This window comes from Pipistrellus kuhlii, unplaced genomic scaffold (genome assembly GCF_014108245.1).
Source record: "Pipistrellus kuhlii isolate mPipKuh1 unplaced genomic scaffold, mPipKuh1.p scaffold_m20_p_6, whole genome shotgun sequence".
Taxonomy (NCBI): domain Eukaryota; kingdom Metazoa; phylum Chordata; class Mammalia; order Chiroptera; family Vespertilionidae; genus Pipistrellus; species Pipistrellus kuhlii.
This window is the reverse complement of record NW_023425562.1, coordinates 36,346,598-36,370,123: the sequence shown is the minus strand read 5'-3', so window position 1 is coordinate 36,370,123 and position 23,526 is coordinate 36,346,598. Positions and strand designations below refer to the sequence as shown.

Genomic DNA, 23,526 nt, shown 5'->3' with positions numbered 1-23,526 from the left:
AGAGCGCTCTCACTGGGAGAAAATTGAAAGGTGCTGATGGGTGAGGAGACTTGCTCATCCCTTGGCCTCCCGCCCACGCTCTGAGCAGCTCAGCTGCCCTTGCCACTGGGTCTGTGCGGTCAGCGGAACCACCCTTTTGCTGGACTGAGGCTGGTTCGCACCTTGCCCAGGGTGTCTGATTCCAGTGAGGAGATGGGCGGGGACCCATCCTTTAGGATTGGTCTAGTCTCCGCGCGGTGACTTCCGGGGGCAGGGAGGCTCCCGGCTCCCGGAGGCGCGGATTTCTCCCTCTGCATTACCTTTCATTTGCAACCGAGCGGCCGGAGCACCCTCCTGCCAACTGCCTGGAAAGTGCAGAAAGAGCGCTGGCTCTGCTGGCGACTTGGAACCCTGGCAACAGCTGGGAGTGGAATCGGTTGGCAATCCCGGGGAGCCCTCCTCTCCAGGAACCCGCGAGGAGTCCTGAGCGCATACAGCACAACCCCTGGCGAGCTTGGCGAGAGAGCGGCTCAGAGCAACAGGTGTGGCGGGAAGCCACCTCGGGAGCTGAGCGAGGGAGTGGGTCGAAAGAATCCGGAGCAGGTAAAGCTCAGAGAGGGCTCTCTCCACCTTCTGGGCTGCACTGCGGTCCTCCTGCCTCTGCTCAGAGTCCGCGCAGCGGGCTGAGGCGGCCGGGGAGGGCTCCCCTGAGCTCTCGGGACTGCCGCCTCTGCCCGGGAAGGTCCAGCACTCAGCCAGACCCTCCCAAAGACAGTGCTGCCAGGGCTGCTCAGGCTCGGAAACTGGCACTCTGAGCTCGGGGCTGGGTCCCACCCAGGAAGCACTTCCCTCCCCCCTTGGCACCTCTGTCCCTGGCAGGCAGCCCTCACCAGCGCGCCCGCCCGGGTGACGTCCCTGCAGGTCATGGAGTTGGTGGCCGGGAACCTCAGCGAGGGGAACGCGAGCGGCCCCCAGCCCCCCACCCCGGACCCGCCGCCGCAGCTCTTCGGCTTTGGCACGGAGAACTTCATCACGCTGGTGGTGTTTGGCCTGATCTTCACGCTGGGCGTGCTGGGCAACAGCCTGGTGATCATCGTGATGGCGCGCAGCAAGCCGGGCAAGCCGCGCAGCACCACCAACCTGTTCATCCTCAACCTGAGCGTCGCCGACCTGGCCTACCTGCTCTTCTGCATCCCTTTCCAGGCCACGGTGTACGTGCTGCCCTCCTGGGTGCTGGGCGCCTTCATCTGCAAGTTCACCCACTACTTCTTCACGGTGTCCATGCTGGTCAGCATCTTCACGCTGGTGGCGATGTCCGTGGACCGGTACGTGGCCATTGTGCACTCCAGGCGCTCCTCCTCCCTGCGGGTGTCCCGCAACGCGCTGCTGGGCATGGGCTGCATCTGGGCGCTGTCCATCGCCATGGCCTCCCCGGTGGCCTACCACCAGCGCCTCTTCCACCGGGAGTCTGGCAACAACGGCAACCTGACCTTCTGCTGGGAACAATGGCCCGACCAGCACCACAAGAAGGCTTACGTGGTGTGCACCTTTGTCTTTGGCTACCTGCTGCCCCTGCTGCTCATCTGCTTCTGCTATGCCAAGGTAGGTATGGGCAGGGATGGGGGGCGTAGCTGGCTGTAGGGCCTGGGATGAGAAGGCCCTGGGGTTTCTCTGCGTGTCCCCATTCCCCTTTCCAAGTCCCCACCGTTTTGTCCTGGTCCCTGTCGCCACCACCGGTTTGCCAGCTTGATGTGGAGAAAGTTACCAGGAGTTTGGGAGACGCTAGGAAAGTTCCCAGAGTCCCACTTACCCCCAGGTGGCAGCCTTCTGCCACCCCAGGTTGTCCTGGCAGCAGACAGGCAGGCTCAGGCTCAGCCTCTAGGCACAGGGAAACCTGCTCAGGTTTAGCTCCTCAAACCTGGCCAGCCTGCCTGAGACTGCAGTCACCAGGAGCACCCGACACTCTGAGCCTGTGGGCCTTTTGCCCTGTGGCGGGGCCCCTTGTCCCCTGGCCAGCACTCAGCTGGGACATGAGGAGGTGACTCCCATAAAGGAGGCTGGGTGGGACCTGGCTCTGTAGAACCATTGCCCTGGGGATAGAACTTCAATTTTATTTCACACAGAAGTTTAGCCATGTAAACCCAGTGGGAAAGCAGCATTTCTTCACAGAGTCCTGACTGCGTCTCCAGAGAACTTGGGATGAATGGGTGTCCTTTTAGAGAGGTTGTGTAAAGGAGGTAAGTGACTCACGTGGCAGATCCCACTGACTCCCTCCCTGGGGAGGGCACACCTGGTCCAGCTCCCCTGACCTGCTCATGCGCACTGACATTGTCCTTACTCTTCTTTCAACTAGTACCCGTAGCGCTCAGCAGACCCACCTTCTCTGGCATTAATAACACGTGGGTTTTGAAGATTTCATACAAATCAAAAGTCTTTAACATTTCACACAACTTGTTTATATTTGCGTAAAAAAGCATATGCCTAATACCCATATGATTTCTGACTGAGAGGTAAAACCCAATGTCCCCAGCATGCAGTCTGGGAGTTACCATCACCATCAGAGAAACACCTTTGGACCCCAATTCTGAAATTCCACCACATTATCTCCATCTCTTGGTGAGTCTCATTCTATTTCTGATATGGCTCTGACTGCAGTGGCATGAATAACCAGATGAGGTACAACAATAATTTTATTCAGTTTAGAAAGTACTATTCTCACCAATAATATTTAATATAAGCCACCTGGATTTTATCCCCAACCCATACCATCCATGCAGAGTTATGTCTGTTTTGAATGGTGATAGTATTGGATATTATTTTTAAAAATGGCCTGCATGAAAGGAATAAGGAATTTAGAAAAGAACTCTAGCTTAGCTCTTTGGTAAATGGCTGGCTTACTCAGGGGCCTCTGCTAATAGAGAACAGAGCTCTCTCTGCACAGCGCAACAGCCTGACATGTGCCCTGGATCATTTAACCCCTAGGCTGGAGCTCTGGTCCCTGTTTCATTGATAAGGGAAAGGGGTTTTGGAGGAATGAAACAACTGATCAGATCAGGAAGCTAGCAAATGGTTCAGGAAGGATTTCAATGCAGGGATTCCCTGTCCTCTGATGGAGGGTACAGTTGGTAAGGACCTTGGAGACATGATGCTTGGGACAAGAGGGGTTGTTCACAGATGTACTTTTTAATTCATAATTACATAGATTAGAACTGAAGCATAATTTCTTTATTTCCTGGAGGTTTTTAGGTCTTCTTAATGGAAATGACCGAGGTAAACTTCTAGAAATAAATTAGGCTACATGTCTTTCTTAGAGCAAAGTTTGAAAATGGTTTTTAAAAATTCAGTAAACAAATGATCATACGGATTTTTTAAAATATGGAGATAGTTTGCTTTTAAGCATAAGTCCAAATCATATTTTGAATACATCGTAATTAAGCAAATTCACTTCGTGGCTTGAACAGATGGAGATAATATGTAATGTCAAGTTGCTTTTCTTTAGTTCAACCATCAAGTGTAAACTCATCAGTTAAGGATTTTGCTACCTGAATGTTAAGTTCAGACATCCATTACTTGTGACATGCTCATCCTGCCAAGTGTCTCCACACTCCCAGGTGAATCTGGTGCTCATAATGAGCTGGCTCGGATTTGAGTATATGCCTCCTACACATACTTCCTACACGTACTTCTAAGTGCATAGAGCAGAGCAGAGATGCCACTATGACTTCATCATTACTCCTAAAGAAAGCTCTTAGCAACCCATCATGATACCTTCATTCTTCCTCTTTTTATGACAAACCTTCACTGGGATGCATTAGGATGCATGAATATGTGCACATAACATAGACCACTAAAGCAAAGCAGAGCTAGGAACAGCACAGTTGTTTTTTTTTGCCCATGAACTACTCAACAACACTCTTTAGGTGTTACTGAGATGTCACCCACAGTTTGTTGAATAGACCCGAACAGCATTAGGAAGCAGATAACATTTGACATTTCTGTTTTGACTTCCTTTCCAGGTGTCCCCCTCTGGTTTTGTTTTGCTGCCTCTTCTTTGTTCTCTCTTTTTATCCCTTGTCCTCAGTGACCAGTGTCCCCCTGTGGTCTCCTGCTGGGGAGGCTGCTACTGAGGAACCTCTCCATGCCAGTCCTCTCTAGGCAGCATCCTGCTTCTGGCTTCTACCTCTCCCTTGAAAAACTTTCTCATTTGCTTCTGAAAAAGCTCCTTCCATCCAATTTTTGGTACCATGATTTCCACTGGCAGAATAGTAACCTAACCCAGTGGTCGGCAAACTGTGGCTTACAAGCCACATGCGGCTCTTTCGCCCCTTGAATGTGGCTCTTCCACAAAATACCACGTGCGGGCATGCACGTAGAACGCTACTAAAACTTCGTGGTCCATGCACAGAAGTCGGTTTTTGGCTCTCAAAAGAAATTTCAATCGTTGTCCTATTGATATTTGGCTGTGTTGGCTAATGAGTTTGCCAACTACTGACCTAACCCATTGCAACATAATGAGGGTGATCCCAGTGCTACTGTAGCAGGTGAAAGTCTTGTCTTACAGATAATGCTACATCACTGTAGGAAATGAGAAGTGTTTTAACAGAGCTGGGGATCTGGTGCCAGAAATTCACACCCCAGTGACAACTTAACCATTGTAGGGCCCCAAGTTTGGTTGATAAATCTGGTTTTCTATTAGGTATGACTGATTACCTAGAAGTCTGCACCCAGTTCATGGACATCTCAGTAACACCTAAGGAGTACAGTTGAGTAGTTCATGAGGTGGGCTTTGGCAAGAAGTCCAATTTGATAAAATTATTTCCATGCTGTGGTGCCAGAAGGAAACGGGGATGCGGCTAGAATGTGTTTGAGTTCTTGGAGAGACTCACTCAGCAACTGACGGACAATCTAAAGCCCGTAGTCAATCAGAGGCCACTTTTACTTAGATTTCCACTCAGATGGGATATGAAAGTAGTTCCCACACCTGTCTGGTATGGGCCTGCTAGAAACTCCTGCACTATGTGAGGCAAATGCTCCACATTGTTTCTCCTGTCTGTCACACTGGCAAGAGAAGACAAAGATAGTTTCTCTGATCAAGGAAAGCCATGTCTCCCAAGAAGACTTCTGACAGAGCATTTATTGTCAGACATCGCCGATAGTGTACGGATTGTGAGTGAGGCCGGATTCTCCAAGTGTAGGTTGTTTCACAGCTCACCACAATGATTATGGTTTGAACAAAGAATGAAAGGAGGCCTAATGGGTGGAAATTTGCTTTAAGGATACTTGTAGTGAAGACAGGTGGCAAAGAGAAAAGAGCAACGGACATCTAGCTTTTGTGCATATCTGGGATTAAACATTGTGTCCAACGTTTATCGAGACCTGAGGATGGTGAGGACAGATAACCTTGGGGAAAATCCAGGTTGAAGGTGAACTAACAAGGATGGGTAGTGGTGTGACTCTTTTTGGACAAAACTCTAGAGCGACTTGCACAGGAACATTCTGTTTCAGGTGCTCTGACCACGATCTGCACCTGGATATGGGTGCAGTAGGCAATTCACAATCATCATTATGTTATCCCTTATTTGTATTTCATTTTGAATGATTTTATAAATAGTGGTGTTACTCTTTCAAAATTCCAAGAATTGCCAGTACAAAAAGACAGTGAATTATGGGACATGAGGCAAACTGATTTCATTCGTGTGTGTTTTTCAGGTTCTTAATCATTTGCATAAAAACTTGAAGAACATGTCGAAGAAGTCAGAGGCATCAAAGAAAAAGGTAATATTTGCAAATCTATATTATTTATGTCACTGTTTACAGCTTAGTTTTTATTCTTTTAAAAAATATTGTTTAAATGTATTTTTATTGATTTTAGAAAGAAAGGGAGAGGGAGATAGAAACACCAATGATAAAAGAGAATCATTGATCGATTGCCTCCTGCACACTCCCCACTGGGGATTGAGCCTGCAAACCGGGCACGTGCCCTTGACCTGTCTCAAACCCAGGAACCTTCAGTTCACAGGCTGACACTCTATCCACTGAGCCATACCAGTGAGAGCTGTTTTTATCCTTAATTATCCTCATATCCATTCAATACCTGTGAAACTTTGGTTCCTAAGGACAGGTGTTAGAAGGGAAGTTCTTACTGTTAGGTGTAGAATGGAGACACAAAATCAGCTCTGGAGAACCATTTGCTTCTGCAAAAGCAAATGTCACCATGACATCATCATTACTCCTAAAGAAAACTCTTAGCAACCCATCATGATACCTTCATTCTTCCTCTTTTTATGACAAACCTTCACTGGGATGCATCAGGATGCATGAATATGTGCATATAACATAGACCACTAAAGCAAAGCATTAAAATGTAGATGGAGGTTTGGGGTTCTGAGCCTCTATAGGAGCTGTGTCCTAGCTTGATTGGGACTGAGTGTAGTAGAATTACCACATCCAAAATTTGTATGATCTGCAGTCATTTTATTGTGTATTTCCCATCTCTGGTGTGACCCCAGAAGGCCCTGGCTTGCCTGTCTTTGAAGGGAAGGAATCTGTCTCTTAAGCCCATGAGGAGGCACTATCGTTCTCTGTCCCTTTTAGACCTATGCTGATGTTGGTCTTGGGAGGAGATTTACAACTGGGAGAAGTCTCTGAGGGGGATTCTACCCATTTAAAAAATTTTTTTAAAAATTGATTTCAGAGAGGAACGGAGGGGGAGAGAGAGAAATAGAAATATCAATGATGAGAGAGAAAAATCATTGATGACTGCCTCCTGCATGCCCCCTACTGAGGATCAAGCTCACAACCTGGGCATGTGCCCTTGATCAGGAATGGAACCGTGAACTCCTGGTTCATAAGTCAGAGCTTAACCACTGAGTCACCTCGGCCAAGGCCCCATTTTTAATTGACTTTATTATCAGGTTAATTCTGTCTAAACTGAGTGATGTTAACCCATGTAACATCCTGCTATTTTTGACATTTTACATTTTGAGGAAAAAGCTATTTTACAAATAGGGTTAATTTAACTCGTACTCAGTTAACATCTGTATAATGTCTAATTTTAAAAAATAGAATGAGATTATTTGTAGGGGAGAGGAGATTATAAACAGACATTGCTACCCCTAAATAGGGGAGAGGAGATTATAAACAGACATTGCTACCCCTAAATATTGGACATAACATCTTAAATATGTTGTTTTTCCTTCTAAATATTTATTGTGATGAATGACAAGTAATTTGCAGAAATTATATTTTAATTATATTTATTTTTTAGAATCTGACCTAAGTAAAGCACAGCTCTTCTGGATTTCACTTGTTGATAAGCGATGATGTAGGAAACATACATTTGTTCCCAAAGGTGATGGATAGAAATAATAGACAATTGGTTAAAAAGCCACAATCCAGCTTGCATTTGAAATACAACCAGATAATTTTTAGGAGAAGCAACTGACAGTGAAAGGCACAGTGTGGGCGGCAGGCCTGTCTTCGTGCCCCTTCCAGTGTCTGTCCTTGTGTCTGGGCAGCCATCAGTCACACAGGCTTATTCCAGCATGTGGACTCGTCTGCACAGCAGCTTAAAATTGTGGGGTGGGGTGGAGTGGGTGTTTTCTGCCTGTGTTCAGTGAGGCCTTGTTTTTAATCTATCTCTTAGTTTACCCTCTGAGCCACACTCCTCATCTCCAAGAAAGGGATGCATTAAAAACAATTAAGTGTCATTATATAATACTTGCCCTTGGATGGTTATTTGCAGAGCTTCTGCCCTGCACAGGACCAGTGGCCACGGGCTCCAACCCTGCAGAGGGACAGGAATGAGCCTTGTCCACCTGGGGACCCTGGGAGGGGGGATGCTGGCTGAACTCCCAGGAGGTGATGCTGCTTACCCATGATACAGATTGTCATTGATGCGTGAAATTTTGTGCTCAGCAACAGGGATGAAACGAAGCATTTCTTTAAGGCTAGCTGGATCTCATCGGCATGCAATGGTGATTTTAGTTCTTATATTTGAAAAGTATTGGAGAAAACCTGTGAAAGTCCCAGAGAAAAACATGGTTTAAGAGAATGAGAACAGGCTTAAAAGAATGAGAACAGGTCTTATAAAAAATGACAAGAAAAACTTCTGTTTTATTTTACAATAACAAGGTCTAAAGATTAGTAACTAGTTTAATATTACTTCATTCAATTTGTATGTGTGTGTAATGTGCATGTAAATATGTGTGTATGTATGTGTATTATATATATGTGTGTGTGTGTGTGTGTGTGTGTAATTCTTATCCGAGGAGAGGGTATTTGGAGAAGGGAGGCAGAGTTTCTCTTCCATTCTCACAGCCTCTGACCTGTAATAGCATCTGAACAGATGTCAGAAGTTCTCCTTTGATATATTTAATTGCCTCCTTGTTTGCACAGAACAAATAAAGTATAGTACGTGCGTCTGTGTGTGTACGTGTCTAAGAAAGAGAGAGCAGAGAGGTGCAGGGGAGGGTAAGAAGAGGGTAGAGAGAGGAGAAAGAAGACGGAGGTCTGGGGTAGACAGCCAGGCTCAATGGGAAGTTCCCAAAGGCAGGGAACAGAAGGACTCCCTACCCCCGGGTCTCTGCATAGTGCCTGCTGGATGATGGCTCCATGGAGCTCGGATGGTCACAGCTCACTCACTTCAGCTTCACTTGTTCCCAGTTTCTGCTCTCTGTGGCTAAGTCCAGCTTTCTGTCTCTGAGCTGTATCTATCCACACAGGGATCCCCAGGCAGCTGTCCTCCATATTTGGGGGGAAATACAGAAGGAGGATGTAATTTTCACTCAGGAATAATAGCAATGGCATCATAGAGCCCTGCGATGGAGCCAGCGCTGTGCTCAAGCACAGCTAGACATAGGGGAATGCTTTCTGCCACAGGCTGGTCAGATACTAAGATGAGCTCTGGAATAGCCTTTGCAAGCCATCAGAATGGGACAGACGTCATATGGGTTGGTCACGGCCAAGAGGAACCTGGAACAGGGGTCCTCTTGACACCATGTCAGCCACTGGGTTCTTTCACTGACTCTTCTCCTTCTGGCTGGAAGTATTCAGCAAGCTCTTTGACAGTCATTTATACAATCACAGCATGGGTTTTTTTTTGTTGTTGTTGTTGTTGTTTTTTTATCATTCTCATCTTTTAGGTACTTTTTTTTTTTTTTCTGTCCAGCCTAGTTCCATTAGACATATTTTGAGCAAAATTCTTTGAAGAAAAAACCCCAAAACAGATGTCTAAGATGACTTGAAAAAGAGCATGTCCCAGGAAGATGAGTGATGAATGTTTTTCAGATACTTTCAGCCTAAGGAGCAAAAAGAAACCTACAAATACCCACCCCCAGGTGGAGGAGGCAGTGTATAGGCTCAGGATATGCCTGCAGATGGTGGCCCTGGGCTGGAATTCCACACTCTGTGTGGACTGCTGAGCACAGTGGTACATACACCAGGCTCAAATCCATCTCTCATTCAGGCCGATGCTGTAGGAAATGAAGAAAAGCTCTGTAAGAAATCATCCTCATTATCCATTGAAGGACATTCTTTCCCATAGCCTGACATTTCAAAGGGAAAGAGAGGAAGCAGCTTTTCCAAGTCTTTCTGGGGAGAATACGGCTTGTATGTATGTGTGTGTAGAATCAGGGGTAGTGAACATTGAGGAAACAACTTCACCTTTAACTGGAAGTGAGCAAAATGATTTGCTTTTGTTGTGGTCTTTATCAGTGGTTCTTCAAACACCTGAGATGTTTAGAAACTTCCTGAGCCGTGGGGCTGAGGCCCAGATATCTGAGGTCTGTAGGAGCCATGCCCTGGCAGGGATGAGCATGTCCAACTTTCTCAGCCTCAGCTTGGCGGTTGTTCTGACCAGATTGTCAACATCCAGCCAGCATGGGAAGCAATAGTGACTGAAGGATTGTATTCTGCCCACATGTGAGGGCTTCTTCCCTATACTCATATTCCCTCCTATTCCCCCTATCTCCTCCCAGCTTCTCAGCCCCTTGGGCTTGGAGGGCTAGGACTCTCTGTGCAAGGGAGATAGGAGACAACCATGTGCGGGCCACATGGATGAACAATATGCTGTGTCTAAGGGTGCACATGGACTCATTTGCTAGAGTTAACATCGCTGAGCTGACCTGGAGTCACCTGGGAACTGCCAGGGTACTGTCAGTGCCCTGGCCAACACAATTTCACCATTGATGGGTTGAGATGTGTGAGATGGGGAGCATAGAGAAGCCTTATGGATGCTTAGTGGGGAGCATTCTAGTTAACTCTTTTGGGAATAGCCTTAGATAAATGACACAGTCTATGGAAGTGGCCACTAAGTGTTCTTTCCTGATATTATATTGCAAATTGTAACCCAGTCTCATTTGAAAGCTACAGGTTGATCAACAAAAATAGTCTTGTTCCTGGTTCTGAACAGACCAGAGATTATGAATAGTAAAAAGGTAGATTTTGAATCACCCAAATACACAGTGAGAGGCCTTGCATTTCCCTGTGGGTCCTCCAACCCTAGTTGCTAATCCACGAGCTGCTGGCTCTCCTCCTGCCCTAAGCTTGGTACTTGGCAGGTACTCCCTAACAGAGGCCAGAGACAATGTCCAGGGGGCATCTGTGTTGTGAAGTAGAGATGCTCTTGTTGTCTTAGGAAGAAGGTGATGTTTTCCATTTGCAGGTGGAAGGACCTTTAAGTGGTTTTGGCTCCGTGATCTGGGAACCAGTGTCTTCTGCGCTGAGAGAGAAATGAATGGAGAGCAGACGGTCCCCTAATGCATCTGAGCTGATCACTTGTTTGCTTTGTGCCTCCTGCAGTAACATCTAATCCTGCCACCTGTGTACACCTGTGGTCAGGTGATTCGGAGGCACAGATGAGGAAGTCCAGGCAGGCGGGTGGAAGGCGGTTGATGGTAACTAGAAGTTCTGAGCAGTTCCTGCCTGTGTCCTAGCCATTCAGGGGGCAGATGGGGAGTGGTCTCAGCGGGTCACACAGTCCTCAATGCCATCCTCGCGGCCCCGTTTCTGCTGTCAGCGTTAGACAGCTAGGCCCTGCTGCTTCCTCAGCTTCACTCGGTGGAGGAGGCCACCCTTGAAGGAAGGAACCAGCTGATTGCTTTGCATTTTATAGTTTAAAAAATATCAGTGGATCACCATGTCTGACTGACTCCTAGAGATGGAGTGTCAGCTTATCACAGCAGCTTCGTAGTTGCCTTTCAACATGTACTTGGCCCCAGCCCGCAGGTTTGCAGCCCTGGAGAAGGTGACGTGAGTGTCTCCATGCAGTGTGCAGGGAGAGGGAGGCAGGAGGGGACAGAGGGCAGGCAGGGAGACTCGGCCCTGCTGAAGTCCTTATGGGGAGGACTGCCCATTCCTGCTCCCTAGACACCCCCTCACTCACACACAGGGACCCTGCCTCTGGGTATTGCTGGGTTAGGAGCACAGGAAGGTTTACAGTGCCAGCAAGTGGTTTCATTGGTCTACAGACTGAAACCCACACCGTCTCTGGGATAGACTCGTATCCTTAACTTGCCAAAGACTGAGGAAGAGAACTAAACATCTGCCCTAAAATGTGAAGCATGTCTCTGTGGAGGCCACTGCTCAGGGCAGGCTCCAGGTGCTGCTGAAGGTTTTGAAGGGACCGTGTTGAATCTCTAGACCTATCTATTCCTATGACCTAAGCACCAGTCCCACCCTTCACACGCACTTCACACACACAGCTAAGTTATTTCTGTGCCAGGTCATGCCAGGCCCTGGAGAAGTTTGAACAAAACCAATCTGTGACCTGAAGGTCAATGCCGAGCACAGATTTAGTATCCATTGGATCCCATGGGAAGAGTCATGAGATTATCTTAGGATGTGTTTGCAATGCTGGGTTCTTTCCTGTCGGGACTGATGTGCCTTCCTCCTCCCCCCGCCCTCCCCCACCTCCATTGTCCCCAGACGGCACAGACGGTCCTGGTTGTGGTCGTGGTCTTCGGGATCTCCTGGCTGCCGCATCATGTCATCCACCTGTGGGTCGAGTTTGGGGTCTTCCCGCTAACTCCCGCGTCCTTCATCTTCCGCGTCACAGCGCACTGCCTGGCCTACAGCAACTCCTCCGTGAACCCCATCATCTATGCCTTCCTCTCCGAGAACTTCAGGAAGGCCTACAAGCAGGTGTTCAAGTGCCATGTGTGTGGCAAGTCCTCCCTCAGCAACGCCAAAGAAAACAGAAGTCGATTGGACACCCCACCATCCACCAACTGCACGCACGTGTGAAGGAAGGTGTGTGTGGGCCTTGCATGGTGTTTTCCCCATGTGGACCAGGCATGTACAAACACAAGGGGAAGGGGGAGGTGTGGGGCGGAGGTTTAGGAAGGCTATACCTGTTACCTTAACAACAATTCATATTGTTTTGGCTAAATTCTACTTGTGCTTAAAAAGTACTTTGGGTCATTTAGGAAATCCCTAGGTCTAGAAGAAATTACTTCCAAATTTTATTTAATTTAGAAATTCTATTTCTAAAAAGGAAAAGAAAATGCTGCCTCTTAAGAAATGAAAGTTTAATAGAATTCCATAGATATTTCTATTCTTTACAGAATAAGGATTTAACCTTTACGTATGGTCAGGAATGTTTATTATCTATATTTTGGAGCAGAATTTATTAGGAAAGAAATTTATGCTTTAGTTCTTCAATTTTAAGAAAAGGGATAACATTACAAATTATGATCTGGACAGTGAAAATGTTCACTGGTGTTATTTTTGTGGCCATTTGCATAGCGGGGTTCAGACTTTGTCCAGTGTGTTTGCACAGGTCACCTTTGCTGTGGGCTGTGAGTGGTGCACAGAACTCAGACCGTGCACTGCCTCCAGCTGCGACCACAAGGTCCTTTGAGTTGGTCTCAGGAGCTCAAAGGGGTGTTTCAGCAGTGACTCTCGGTGTGAGCTGTTGGTCACATGACTCTTGGGTATGAGCTATTGGTCCAAGGTCACATGAAACCTACCCCGTGAACCTGGGCTTTGTAGAGTTGGCTGAAAAAGTAAAATTCAGAGAAAAGTGCCAAGTACAACTATGCTAGCAGTGGAAGCTGTGAATGAGTTCTTGACAATGAAACTGGGCATTAAATTATATGTATTCTTAGCCAAGAATTTAGCTATGTCTTAAGTGGAACCAATTCAAAAGAGAGAATTAAAGAAATGTCAGTGAGCATGATGTGTAGGTAATAATTTCTAGGGTCCGAAGAGCAGTCAGAATTCAGTGAGTCACAGGACGGGGTGGGCAGGCTGCGTGGGGACAGTGGGCTGAGTGCTCAGCTCCGGTAACGCTGGAAGAAAACATGAGGGATATCCACCTAGGGATGTCCTTTCTAGTACAAACAAGTGCTTTTTTTATTGAATTGCAATAATGTTATTGCTCATTTACCCCACACATTACTCCCTCTGGAAATGTTAATTTGGGGTTGAAATCATCACCACTCGAGTTTCAAATGTGGTTTTCATCACAATGACATATCTATTCATGTTTACAATGAGGCAATGGCATAAAAAGATCAAGTGATCCCATATTAGAAGACACCTTTCTGAATGCAAGACCCTGATATATTTTAGGAGGAGACAAAAGGATGAAGATTACAAAAAAGGTTTTGTTTAAGGTACACCTATGTCAGATCAGGACTCCATGTAAAATATCACATTTTAGGGCAAAAAACAGACTCAGTGTAAGTCTTTGCACGCTGACTTCTCTAGCTCACAATTGATGATCACGAGTTACATTCCTCCAGCTCAAAGGGTTTCATTTGTGATGTCTCTGGACAGATGAGGAGAAAATCCTTGGAGAGGATGGGATTCTGAGCCTCATGCTTGCTGGCCGTGGAGAGCAGTGGTGTGTATGTGGATGTGAGTATTTTAAAGAACAGCCTAAGTCCTGTGTGTGGAAATCTTTTTGCATTTTATTCAAATACAGTGGCAGAGACGTCATATCCTGACAATGATACCTCATGTGCTTGTGGAGCTTGAAGTTGCAAATACCAGATCAGCTTCTGTACACACAGCACTGCTGGAGGCCTCGGGACCTGTGTGGATGACAGCAGCTTCCTGTGCCATGGCTGTCTGTCCCCTTGTTTCCTCTTCTGATTTCTACGCACACACACATGGAAGTGTTTTAAAAATGTTTATGTTTCTAAGACACAGGGAAAATGCTTCAGCACAATGCATTGACCCACACCATGCCTTCTTCAGTCCCTCCCAGATGCCGTTGGTGCCACGGAAGCCAAAGGCTCAGTGCCGGAGTGATAACTTGCCTGAGAACCCCCAGTTTGCTGAGTTGATAATGCACTTCAATTCATTTTATAGTTTTAAGGTATCCTTCCCGCCCACCGCCGTTTCAGTCCATGCATCTCATTCAGAGTTTAGGTTGTTTACTTCTATAGCAAATTTTGATCCTGATGAAAACTTCCATCCTGCAAAGATCTAAACCTACGTTTTCCAGAGAACTTGTCACAGACTCCTATTCCCAAGGAGCATCTGAGGCGTGCGTGCCTTTCCTAGGTGGCTGCCTTCCTAATGCCCGATGTGGTGATCCATTCAGAAGCACCCTGTTTTCTTCAGAAAGGACAGATGGCAGCCAACACGCTTTTTTTTTCTCCAGCCGCCAGGCTCAGGGAGAAGCACTGCGTGTGCCTTTGACGTCAGCTGCTTGGAAACCTGATTTTTCAGTGAACTTCAAATCAAAGGGATAGTTCCTCCTTAGATTTGGCTGCCTCAGTGCCAAGGCAGTGGTTGCTTTTCAGGGCATTTTGCTTCCACGCAGGGAGACAGGCTCTGGAATATGCAAGTGCTTGCTGCTTTATGAATAAGCCCCAGTTTCAGCTTCCTACTGATGAATACAGGGACAAGGCCGGAAAGGCTCTCTGGTCCTGTGCTCCCAGGAGGAACCTTAAAAAGATCCTCTCTCTCCTATTCTGGCCTTGCATGTGCTCAGCAACGTGGGTGGAGGCTGTTTCCTGCACATTTTAGGTAAATATGTTTGCTGTTAATAAAATTGAACTGCACGTTAGGATGAAAGCACCATTTTCCTCGTCTACTTCCCACTGCCCCCCAACTTGGTATTGTGCTTCGCTGGTAATTTGCTTCTACCTGGACCTCCTCACTCAGATACCCACCACAGGAAAATTCCTGTTCGGCCTCAGCTGGGATGAGTTAGAGCCGAGAGGAGGGCTGACAGCTGAACTGCATGAGTCACACTGACGAAGGCTTCGTGTGACTAAGCTCTACACTGTGATCTCACGGGTGATTGCATTTGCCTGGCATCTCAGATACCTTGAGACAAGGCAGTAATAATTCTGACGGGTTAATTGAACCCCCAAGGCCAGGCTTCTTCTGAGCAGGACAGGACAATTTATCTGAACATCCGTTTCCTTCCCTCAAGTTCTGAAACGCTGGTGTTGAGGCAGCGTACACGCAGAACACCCAGAAAGTAACGTATTGTTAGCTTCATCATGCTCTTGCTTGAAGGGGTTTATTAAATGCACATACATAAACCACAGTCGTGTAAATTGGGTAAATATATCAATGTCTGCTTCCTCTGGAAACATCTACATTTTGTAAATGTTGCTCTATGCTGGTTGAGAATATCCCCCAGGCTTTACATTTGTGAATAGCTTATATTTCTCTTGGTCATTAAAAAAAATGTTGGATGTTAGGTTATTTGTCAAGTAGATGTTTGTGGCTTTGTTTAATGACTTGTTTGTTTTAACAACAAGTGATTTCTGGGGTGTGAGGTGTGGGTGGAGGTGGAAGAAGGCATAGAGAAAATAAGTGGTGATGAAAAAGTAAAATAAAATAAAATAAAATAAAATACAAATACAAATACAAATAAAAAACTACGTAGAGAAATAGTGGGTGGCCTAGCATGCTGATGGTTACTTGATGCCTTGAAAAGAAAAAAATATACCGAACGATGATTTTATCTGATTCTAATTGGTACTGTACTTTGATATTTTCTCCTTTCGAAGTGGAAAAATTGAGCCTGAGGAACAATTTGAGATGCTTGAGGCCTCCTTGGTGTGAGCTGTAAGGTAACCAGATTGTCCAGGTGTTGGCGGGACAGTCCTGATTTCTAACAATTTTTCCTGCATCCTGTGGCATTTTAAAAAAAGTCCTGATTTTTGGAAACATTGGAAACATTGAAAAGATTCTTTCCAAAAATTGAGACTTTTTAAAAAATGCTGTGGGATGTGGGAAAAATTGTTAGAAATTAGGACTATCCCACCAACACCTGGACGATCTGGTCACCTTAGTGAGCTGTGTCTGCATACAGCCAGCTTGTGTAAGGAAAGCAGGTCGTGTGTCCTTAGGCATCAGGATTGTTTATGGTGACAGTGCCACAGACCCCAGATGCTGGGTTCCTCACTGGCAGGTTCCCCTACACTCACTGTCTAATGGCAGCTGCCACCCTGGGCCCCTGGGTGCACCTCCTTGATGGCAGGAGACCTTTGGAGATACATCAGGTCCTGGGCGCCTGCTCCTCTGCTGTGCTGGCGCCTCTCACTGCTCGGTCCTGAATGCACACTCGCCACTGCTCAGCAGCCTTAGTCCTGAGTGTCTGAGGACTCGAGTTCTGTCCTGAGTGCAGCCCTGGTGACAGGGTCATTGTGGAAGGGGGGTGCTGAGTAAGCTTCTTGCTTCGGTAGACTTTGTGGAAATAACTTCAGCGGGCCGTTCTGCATCTGAAGTCTGGCTGAGTTTGCCATAGTCAGACAATTGTGTGAAGCACCAACCCTATAAGCTAAAGGTTTTGGTGTCCCTTTAGGTTAAGCCACCTCATCCTGCTTGCCGGGGAACAGATTTCTGGGCATGCCAAGAGATATTGGTCACTCTCCAGTTTCATCAGGGAAGGGGCTGTCTGCCATCCCTGGGCCAGAGCTTCCTGGTCTTTGATGAGAGAGGGGGAATCTAGGTGGAGTTCTGGGGCACACAACAACCCTAAGTCAGAGAACCAGGGTCAGAATTGTAAACAGGTGTCCTGCTGTGGTTTGCCATCATAGGTACCAATAATCAGATGGTGTCTCCATTTAGAGACAGAAAAGATCCAGGGAGGCAGAGGTGTGTGGGGCTATGTCGATTTTCAGTAGAAGTCTTCCCATCTCGTTAGAAGAAAAAAATCAGCGCAAAGCTGTTGTTTGGCACCATTTGTCAGGGCCGCCCAGCCTCGACTATGAAAAAAATACTGTTTGAAATGGAAACCGTGAACTGTGGTACTTTCCTTCTAAATGGAATGTAGTTGGCACGAAGATGTAGCTGAAGAGGTAAATGTCAATGACGCAGCTCATTGGGGTCAGGGACAAACCTTTGACTTTCTCAAGTGACATCTGCCTAGGTGAGGAGGACACTGTGCGTGTTGTAAAAAGGGGACGGACATCAGGACATTTCCCAATTCTGTTGGGAAGTTGCTTATGGAAACACTGCCTTGAGTATTCTTACATGTAAAAGAGGAATTCAGAGGGGGTTATGAGCCTTAAAACCACAGCACACGTGAATGAACTGGGGTTTGAGAGGAGGCACAGGTGCTCAGACCTCACCGGAGAGCATGGTTCTCACACTTGCTAAGCAGGGCATCATCTGAGGAGCCAGTTATAGCCCAGATTGCCGGGGTTCTGATTCAGGAAGTTTGATGTGCCCCCTACCCATTGCATTTCTAACAAGTTCTTTGCTGATACAGATGCTGCTGGTCCAGGGACCACAGGTTGAGAATTGCTACCTGATTTAATTGGTTTGGAGTAGGAGCTCAGGCATGTTTTTGAAAGATCTCCAGGTGCACACCTGAGTTCACAACCACTCATGTAGAAATGGCCCTTTACAACTCCAAACTGCAATGATTTGGTGAAAAAATTGGCTGATGGGGAGCCCATATCATTCAAATGTTTATGGTTTATATTGATTAGATCTATCTGTTCAACTCTTATAATACCCAGCTATATAAATTTAAGAGTCTTCAAGAGTGTGAAGGAGTTTGATAATTTATGTTTAAGGATTTCAGAGATAATCATAAATTTTTCCTTAAAAAATATAGCTTGGTGGACAAGAGCACCTATACATTCATTTCATTCCTACCAAAATGTACAGGGGTAAAGAGAGTATTCAAAAATGTTGCATGCCAATCTTTGAAATCTATGTTTAAATAAATGTGTGCATGTCTTTCTGTGTGGCTGCTAATTTTTAACTAAATTATTATCTCTAAGAGATAAATGTAACTTACTTTGTGTTTATGGGTTTTCAATTAAAGACCTTCTGATAACATAGTAGTAGTAGTATGAATAAGAAAATCTATGTATTTTGTGTTTTCATTTTATTCATGTGATTGCTTAAACACTGATGTATAAGTAACACTGAGCATGAATCGTTCTACTCAAGATGCTGTTACAAGCATTTTCTCAGATTTATCTCTCTAAAATTTGTCTCATTATCTATAAATTTGGCATGGATGTCACGTATAAACTTAGTGTCAATACAAGTAAACTTGCAAAGCCAAAAGTTAAAAAGTTACATAAATCCAAGTAGTAACAATTACAGTCCTCCTAAATTGCCCTACCTCTGAGTGCTGCATGAAATCTAGCTGGAATTTGTGATTTGGACCAATTTTCTTGAATTGAAAATAAAATTTGTTGCTCAAAGTGTTCTTATTTATGAGTATGCTATTTTCAAACAAGGCGTAATTACACCATTTTATAAAGCATTCCCAAATTTCAGGAACACAATACAAGATTGTTGAGTTAAATTAGTTTGACTCTTCTTGGGAGCCATTATAGAAAAAATGGGTGAATCATGGTGGTGGCACCTATACTTGAAAAATGTTATTCTCTTCCCTTCCTCCTCCTTCTTCCTCTTCTTTTCCACTGTCTCTCTCTGTTTGTCTTTTAATACATGCCCATTTTTTTTGTAAAAATGACAAAATTATTATAAGAAATTGTAAAAACATAAATTTTATTATCAAGAAATAGCCATTAGCAAAATTTTATTATCAAGAAATAGCCAAAATTTTATTATCAAGAAATAGCCATTAGCAACACCTTCTGAAATTTTATTATCAAGAAATAGCCATTAGCAACATCTTCTGAATATCATTCAGGACATATCTCCCCAATGGACATAAATAGTCACAAAGGGTAAGAAGAAGGGATGGAGGGAGGAAGAAGACACATTAGAAATATTGGATATAATGTGCCAATTATCTATATAATAAAAGGGTAATATGCTAATTAGAGTGGACGTCTTCCAGATAAAGCTGCAGCAGCTGCCTGAGCTGCAGTGGCTGCTTTGAGGGCCAGGCTGAGGCTCAGGCAGTGGCAGTGGCCAGCAGTGGCAGCAGCAGCAGGGTGATGGGGTTGGCACCTTCCCCTGATCTGTCCAGTCACTCCTGCAGAGGGAGGCCAGACTTCTGCCTAGGGAGTGGGCCTAAGCTGTCAGTAGAACATCCCCTGAGGGCTCTGGGAGTATGAGAGGGGGCAGGCTGGGCTGATGGACCCTCCCTCTAATGCACGAATTTCGTGCACCAGGCCTCTAGTTTATAAATAAAATCATTAAATTTAATTTCACTTGAATTTGATTGGCAAAAAATAAAATGAAGTGAAATTGAAAGAATTACTAAATTTACAGAGTTGATCATCATAAGTTAAAAACAAAAATTATGGAAGTTTGGAGGGAATTGAAGTTATTATGATTAAAACTATAAACTCATTTCAGCTTTAGACTGCGTTATCATGGAAAACTCTTTCAGAAATCTTAATTCTATATTTAAATTTAACATTGCTTACCGATAGGATGTTTTTAAATCCTTTCTTTTTATGAGCTCTTTATTTGGATTCAACTGACCAAGTGATATTTTTTTCCTCAAAGGTCTCAAAGGCACACAATATTCCTAAATTATTTATTGCATGTTTGAGAAGATTCATTTGCTGCCTTGATTCCTGAAAAACAATGTCAAATATTAAATCATTATATTGCACTTTGTTTTTATTATAAGTTTTTAGACCCTACTCATAATTTTAAATGTTACTGGGAAGATGTCTGAAGGAAAACTGATTGTCCCCATTTTAGATAATTAGTATTTTTTTCTTCCCCAAATGCTCACTTGCTTTTTAAAGACATTGATGTCTGTCTTTTCCATCAGGATGTGTCTTTCCATCACCCTCTAATGCCTGAGCATTGTTCATGAATTGAACTATGATTTCACAAAAGTAAAAGAGATATTCATGATTACTTAGCCCAGCAATGTCCAACTTTTTGTAGTGTAAGGATTATTTTTAAAAACACAAGAAATTATCAGCATTTAATATAAGAGTAATTATAATTTTAGTATATATTAATATAGAACATGAAATATGAAAAAAAGAGAAAACTACCAATCAATATCTCTTATGAACACTGACACAAAAAAACTCAATAAAATATTGGTGATTAATATCCAGTAATGCTTAAAAAGAATTATACACCATGACCAGTAAGGTTTATTCCATAAATATAATTTTTTAGCATGAAAAAGTTAATCAATGTAATCCACCATAATAACTGGTGGATACATTGATTAAGAAAAATTATTAGTAAGAAAAATCATAGGATTATAATTGACATAGAAGAAGCATTTGGCAAAATCTAACACCTATTTATGATTAAAAACTCTCAGAAAATTAGAAATAGGGGGGAACTTTCTTAACTTGATAAGTAGCATCTACAAGAAGCCCTATAGTTGACATCACACTTAAAAGTGAAAGACTGAATGCCTCCTCCTTAGATCAGAAGAAGACAAGGATATCTGCTCTTATTCAATATAGGCATGTAACACTGCAATAAAGCAAGAAAAATAAATAAAAGGCATAAGATCAGAAAGGAAAAATTGTATTTGTAAGTGATATGATTGTCTACATAGAAAATCCTAAAGAATCTATTAAAAAAATACTCCTGGAACTAAGTAATTTCAGTAAAGTTACAGGATATAAGATCAACACACAAAATATAAAATGAAAAAAGGCCACAGTGAATCAGTAATGCATTGAAGTGGTTTAAGTTTTATTAACAACAACACAGTCTACATGCTTTAAGGCTAGAAATACACAGATATATAATTTATTCAAACTACAAAATATGCTATTTAAAACTTAATTTGATTGTTGAAGAAACTTAAGTACTCACTACATCAAATTATAGGACTTGTTTGTACCCCTGAAATGAGGATCTTGGCCATGGGAAAGGGCTTTGGATTGTCAGAGCTGGGTCCCTAGTTTTCCCTCCTTTTCCCCCGTGTTTTCTGAAGTTTCTTATCATGATCATAATTTTAAGAAACACAGGTGAAATCTATCTTGAATTCAATAATGCTTTTTAATATTGCCTGATCTATAGTGAATCCTTATGCCCAAATCTGTGATGCCACAGAGGATTGAATAGTATCTTAATTTTTCTTTCCAATTCCTATCATGTTTGTTTATTTAGTAAGAGGAAGCTCCATATTGTCCTTTGGCAAACCTATAGAAATTTATATGTTTTCCTATATAAGAGGAAAGCTCTTAATAGGAGTTGTTATTCATTGTCAAAATAATTTAAAAATACCACAAAAATTACTAAAATTATGATGTATACATGACATTAGTAAATCATTTATGCTTCCTTTAAGTGAAAAGTATTTAAAAATTTAATAGACTTGATAGTTAAGAATTTGTCTTCAATAAAGCCATTTTAAAATGCATATTCTAATATCATTTTCTAGCTACAAGTAATATTCAATGACATAGTAAAATACTACTTTAAAATGGGGGGAAATCCAGTGCTAATGATATTCTGTAAATGCTGAATGTGGGGCTACAAGGAGTTAAAACAGTATGTTTAGGAGGACCTCTGAGAAGACTGCATAGCAGCACGGCGTGTCTTCTCTGTTCCATCTTTCTGACATCACCTCTTTTAACCCCATCACTGTTTCTTAGGACTCCATTGGTTTCTTGTGGGAAATTGTCCTGTCTCAGCCTGTTGTAACTTCTATGACAGACTACCATAGACCGGGGGTGCTTAGAAACAATTTAAGTTCGTTTCTCATAGTTCTGGAAGTGAGAACACCAAGATCAAGTTCCTGGGAGAGTTGGTGTTTTGTGAAAGCCCACTTCCTGCATCCTTACATGGCAGAGGAGTGAGGGAGCTCTCTGGAGCCTCTTTTATAAAGATGCTAATCTCACTCATAGGGGCTCCATGCTCGGGACATAATCACCTTCAACAGCCCCATCTTCTAATACAGCACAGTGGGATTAGGTTTCAAGTTAACCTGGGGATTCAAACCTCAAGTCTGTAGCACCCTCCTTAATGACCAAAGCCTGTCCCATAATGGTTTTACACTCATCCCATGAAATGGTCCAGTATGCAATTTGCCTGCTCACCTATCCTGCATCTCCAGGCTTGAGGTCCAGCACACTATCTGGATGGAACAGAATTATCTCTATATTCACCCAAGATGCTCATCGATGTGTTGATGGGACGAGTGAGAAGGGATTCTCCACCTGTCTTTCCCTACCCAGGGGAAGTTATGACTTTTGTAATAAAATTGGTGGATTTTGGTGGATGTAGGGAAATAACACTCATTTTTTTGTTCCTAACATATTAGCAATTATGACACCAGGGTTTCCAGGGGACAGTGAAGGCGAGATGGGCTGTTTCTGAAGGTGGTGACTCCTGTGATCTGTGAGCCCTTTAGTCCAGGCACATTCCTCCCAGCAGAGATATTGTACCTCATGCAGCTAAATTAACTTCCAGTTCTACAGTTCTACCTTTTTGAAGGCCAGGCCAGAATATATGTGCATATGATTTATCTTTCTCTATGCATAAAGCTCTTATGAGGAGTACATTATTAAGCACTAAAGTTTTCATTAAACTCTAATTGGTACATTCAAGTGTCTCTCATGCTGTTATGTAAATTGCAATTGTCTGACTTTATAGGGCTAACTGTGGAAGGAGAAAGTGCTTGTAGACACTTGAAATAAAAGATATTAATACATATAAATGCCACTCTGCTCTCTGAAGTCCAACTTAATTACAGGATGTGTATTACAGTCTCTTTTCTAGACATAATTTCTGATGAGTGGCTCTTAAGAAATTATATCATTCAGAGAAGGTGAGAGAGAATGAATAAAATTCCAGGAATTTGTTTCTAGAGGGAGATTATTATACTCCCAGCACAGAATAGTGGAAGATTAAATATTCATAGTCTTAAAATACATTATCTAAATTATTGCTAAACTGAAGTATGTGCTGAGATGGTTCATGCCTAATGTATAAGGTACCATAATTTGTCTCTTTTACTAAATTCATAAATGTGAGTTCAGCAAGATGAACACGTTTATTATAGTTACATTTAAAGGCTATAAATATATATGCCTGTAGATGTGTATTGCAGCTACTCATTCATTCACCAGGGAACTTGAATTGTAAACAATAAGTAGTCTCCTATGACTGCTTCTAAAAGAAGTTATTGATTTTAAACTTTAAAAAGTGAGGGCATTAGAGGAATACATATACAGAAGAAATCATAATTTATTTCAGTAAATGGTA

The 23,526-nt window shown here is 43.7% G+C and overlaps 1 protein-coding gene across 1 annotated transcript; it reads left to right on the top strand.

Annotated features, from left to right (window-relative positions):
- The first annotated feature begins 783 nt into the window (after positions 1-783).
- Positions 784-16,010, top strand: GALR1 (galanin receptor 1). Its single transcript, XM_036419302.2, has 4 exons — positions 784-1,581; positions 5,689-5,754; positions 11,905-12,228; positions 13,759-16,010. Exons 1-3 carry the CDS (start codon positions 904-906, stop codon positions 12,220-12,222), a joined length of 1,062 nt encoding a protein of 353 aa, XP_036275195.1. The 5' UTR covers positions 784-903; the 3' UTR covers positions 12,223-12,228; positions 13,759-16,010.
- The last annotated feature ends 7,516 nt before the right edge of the window (positions 16,011-23,526 follow it).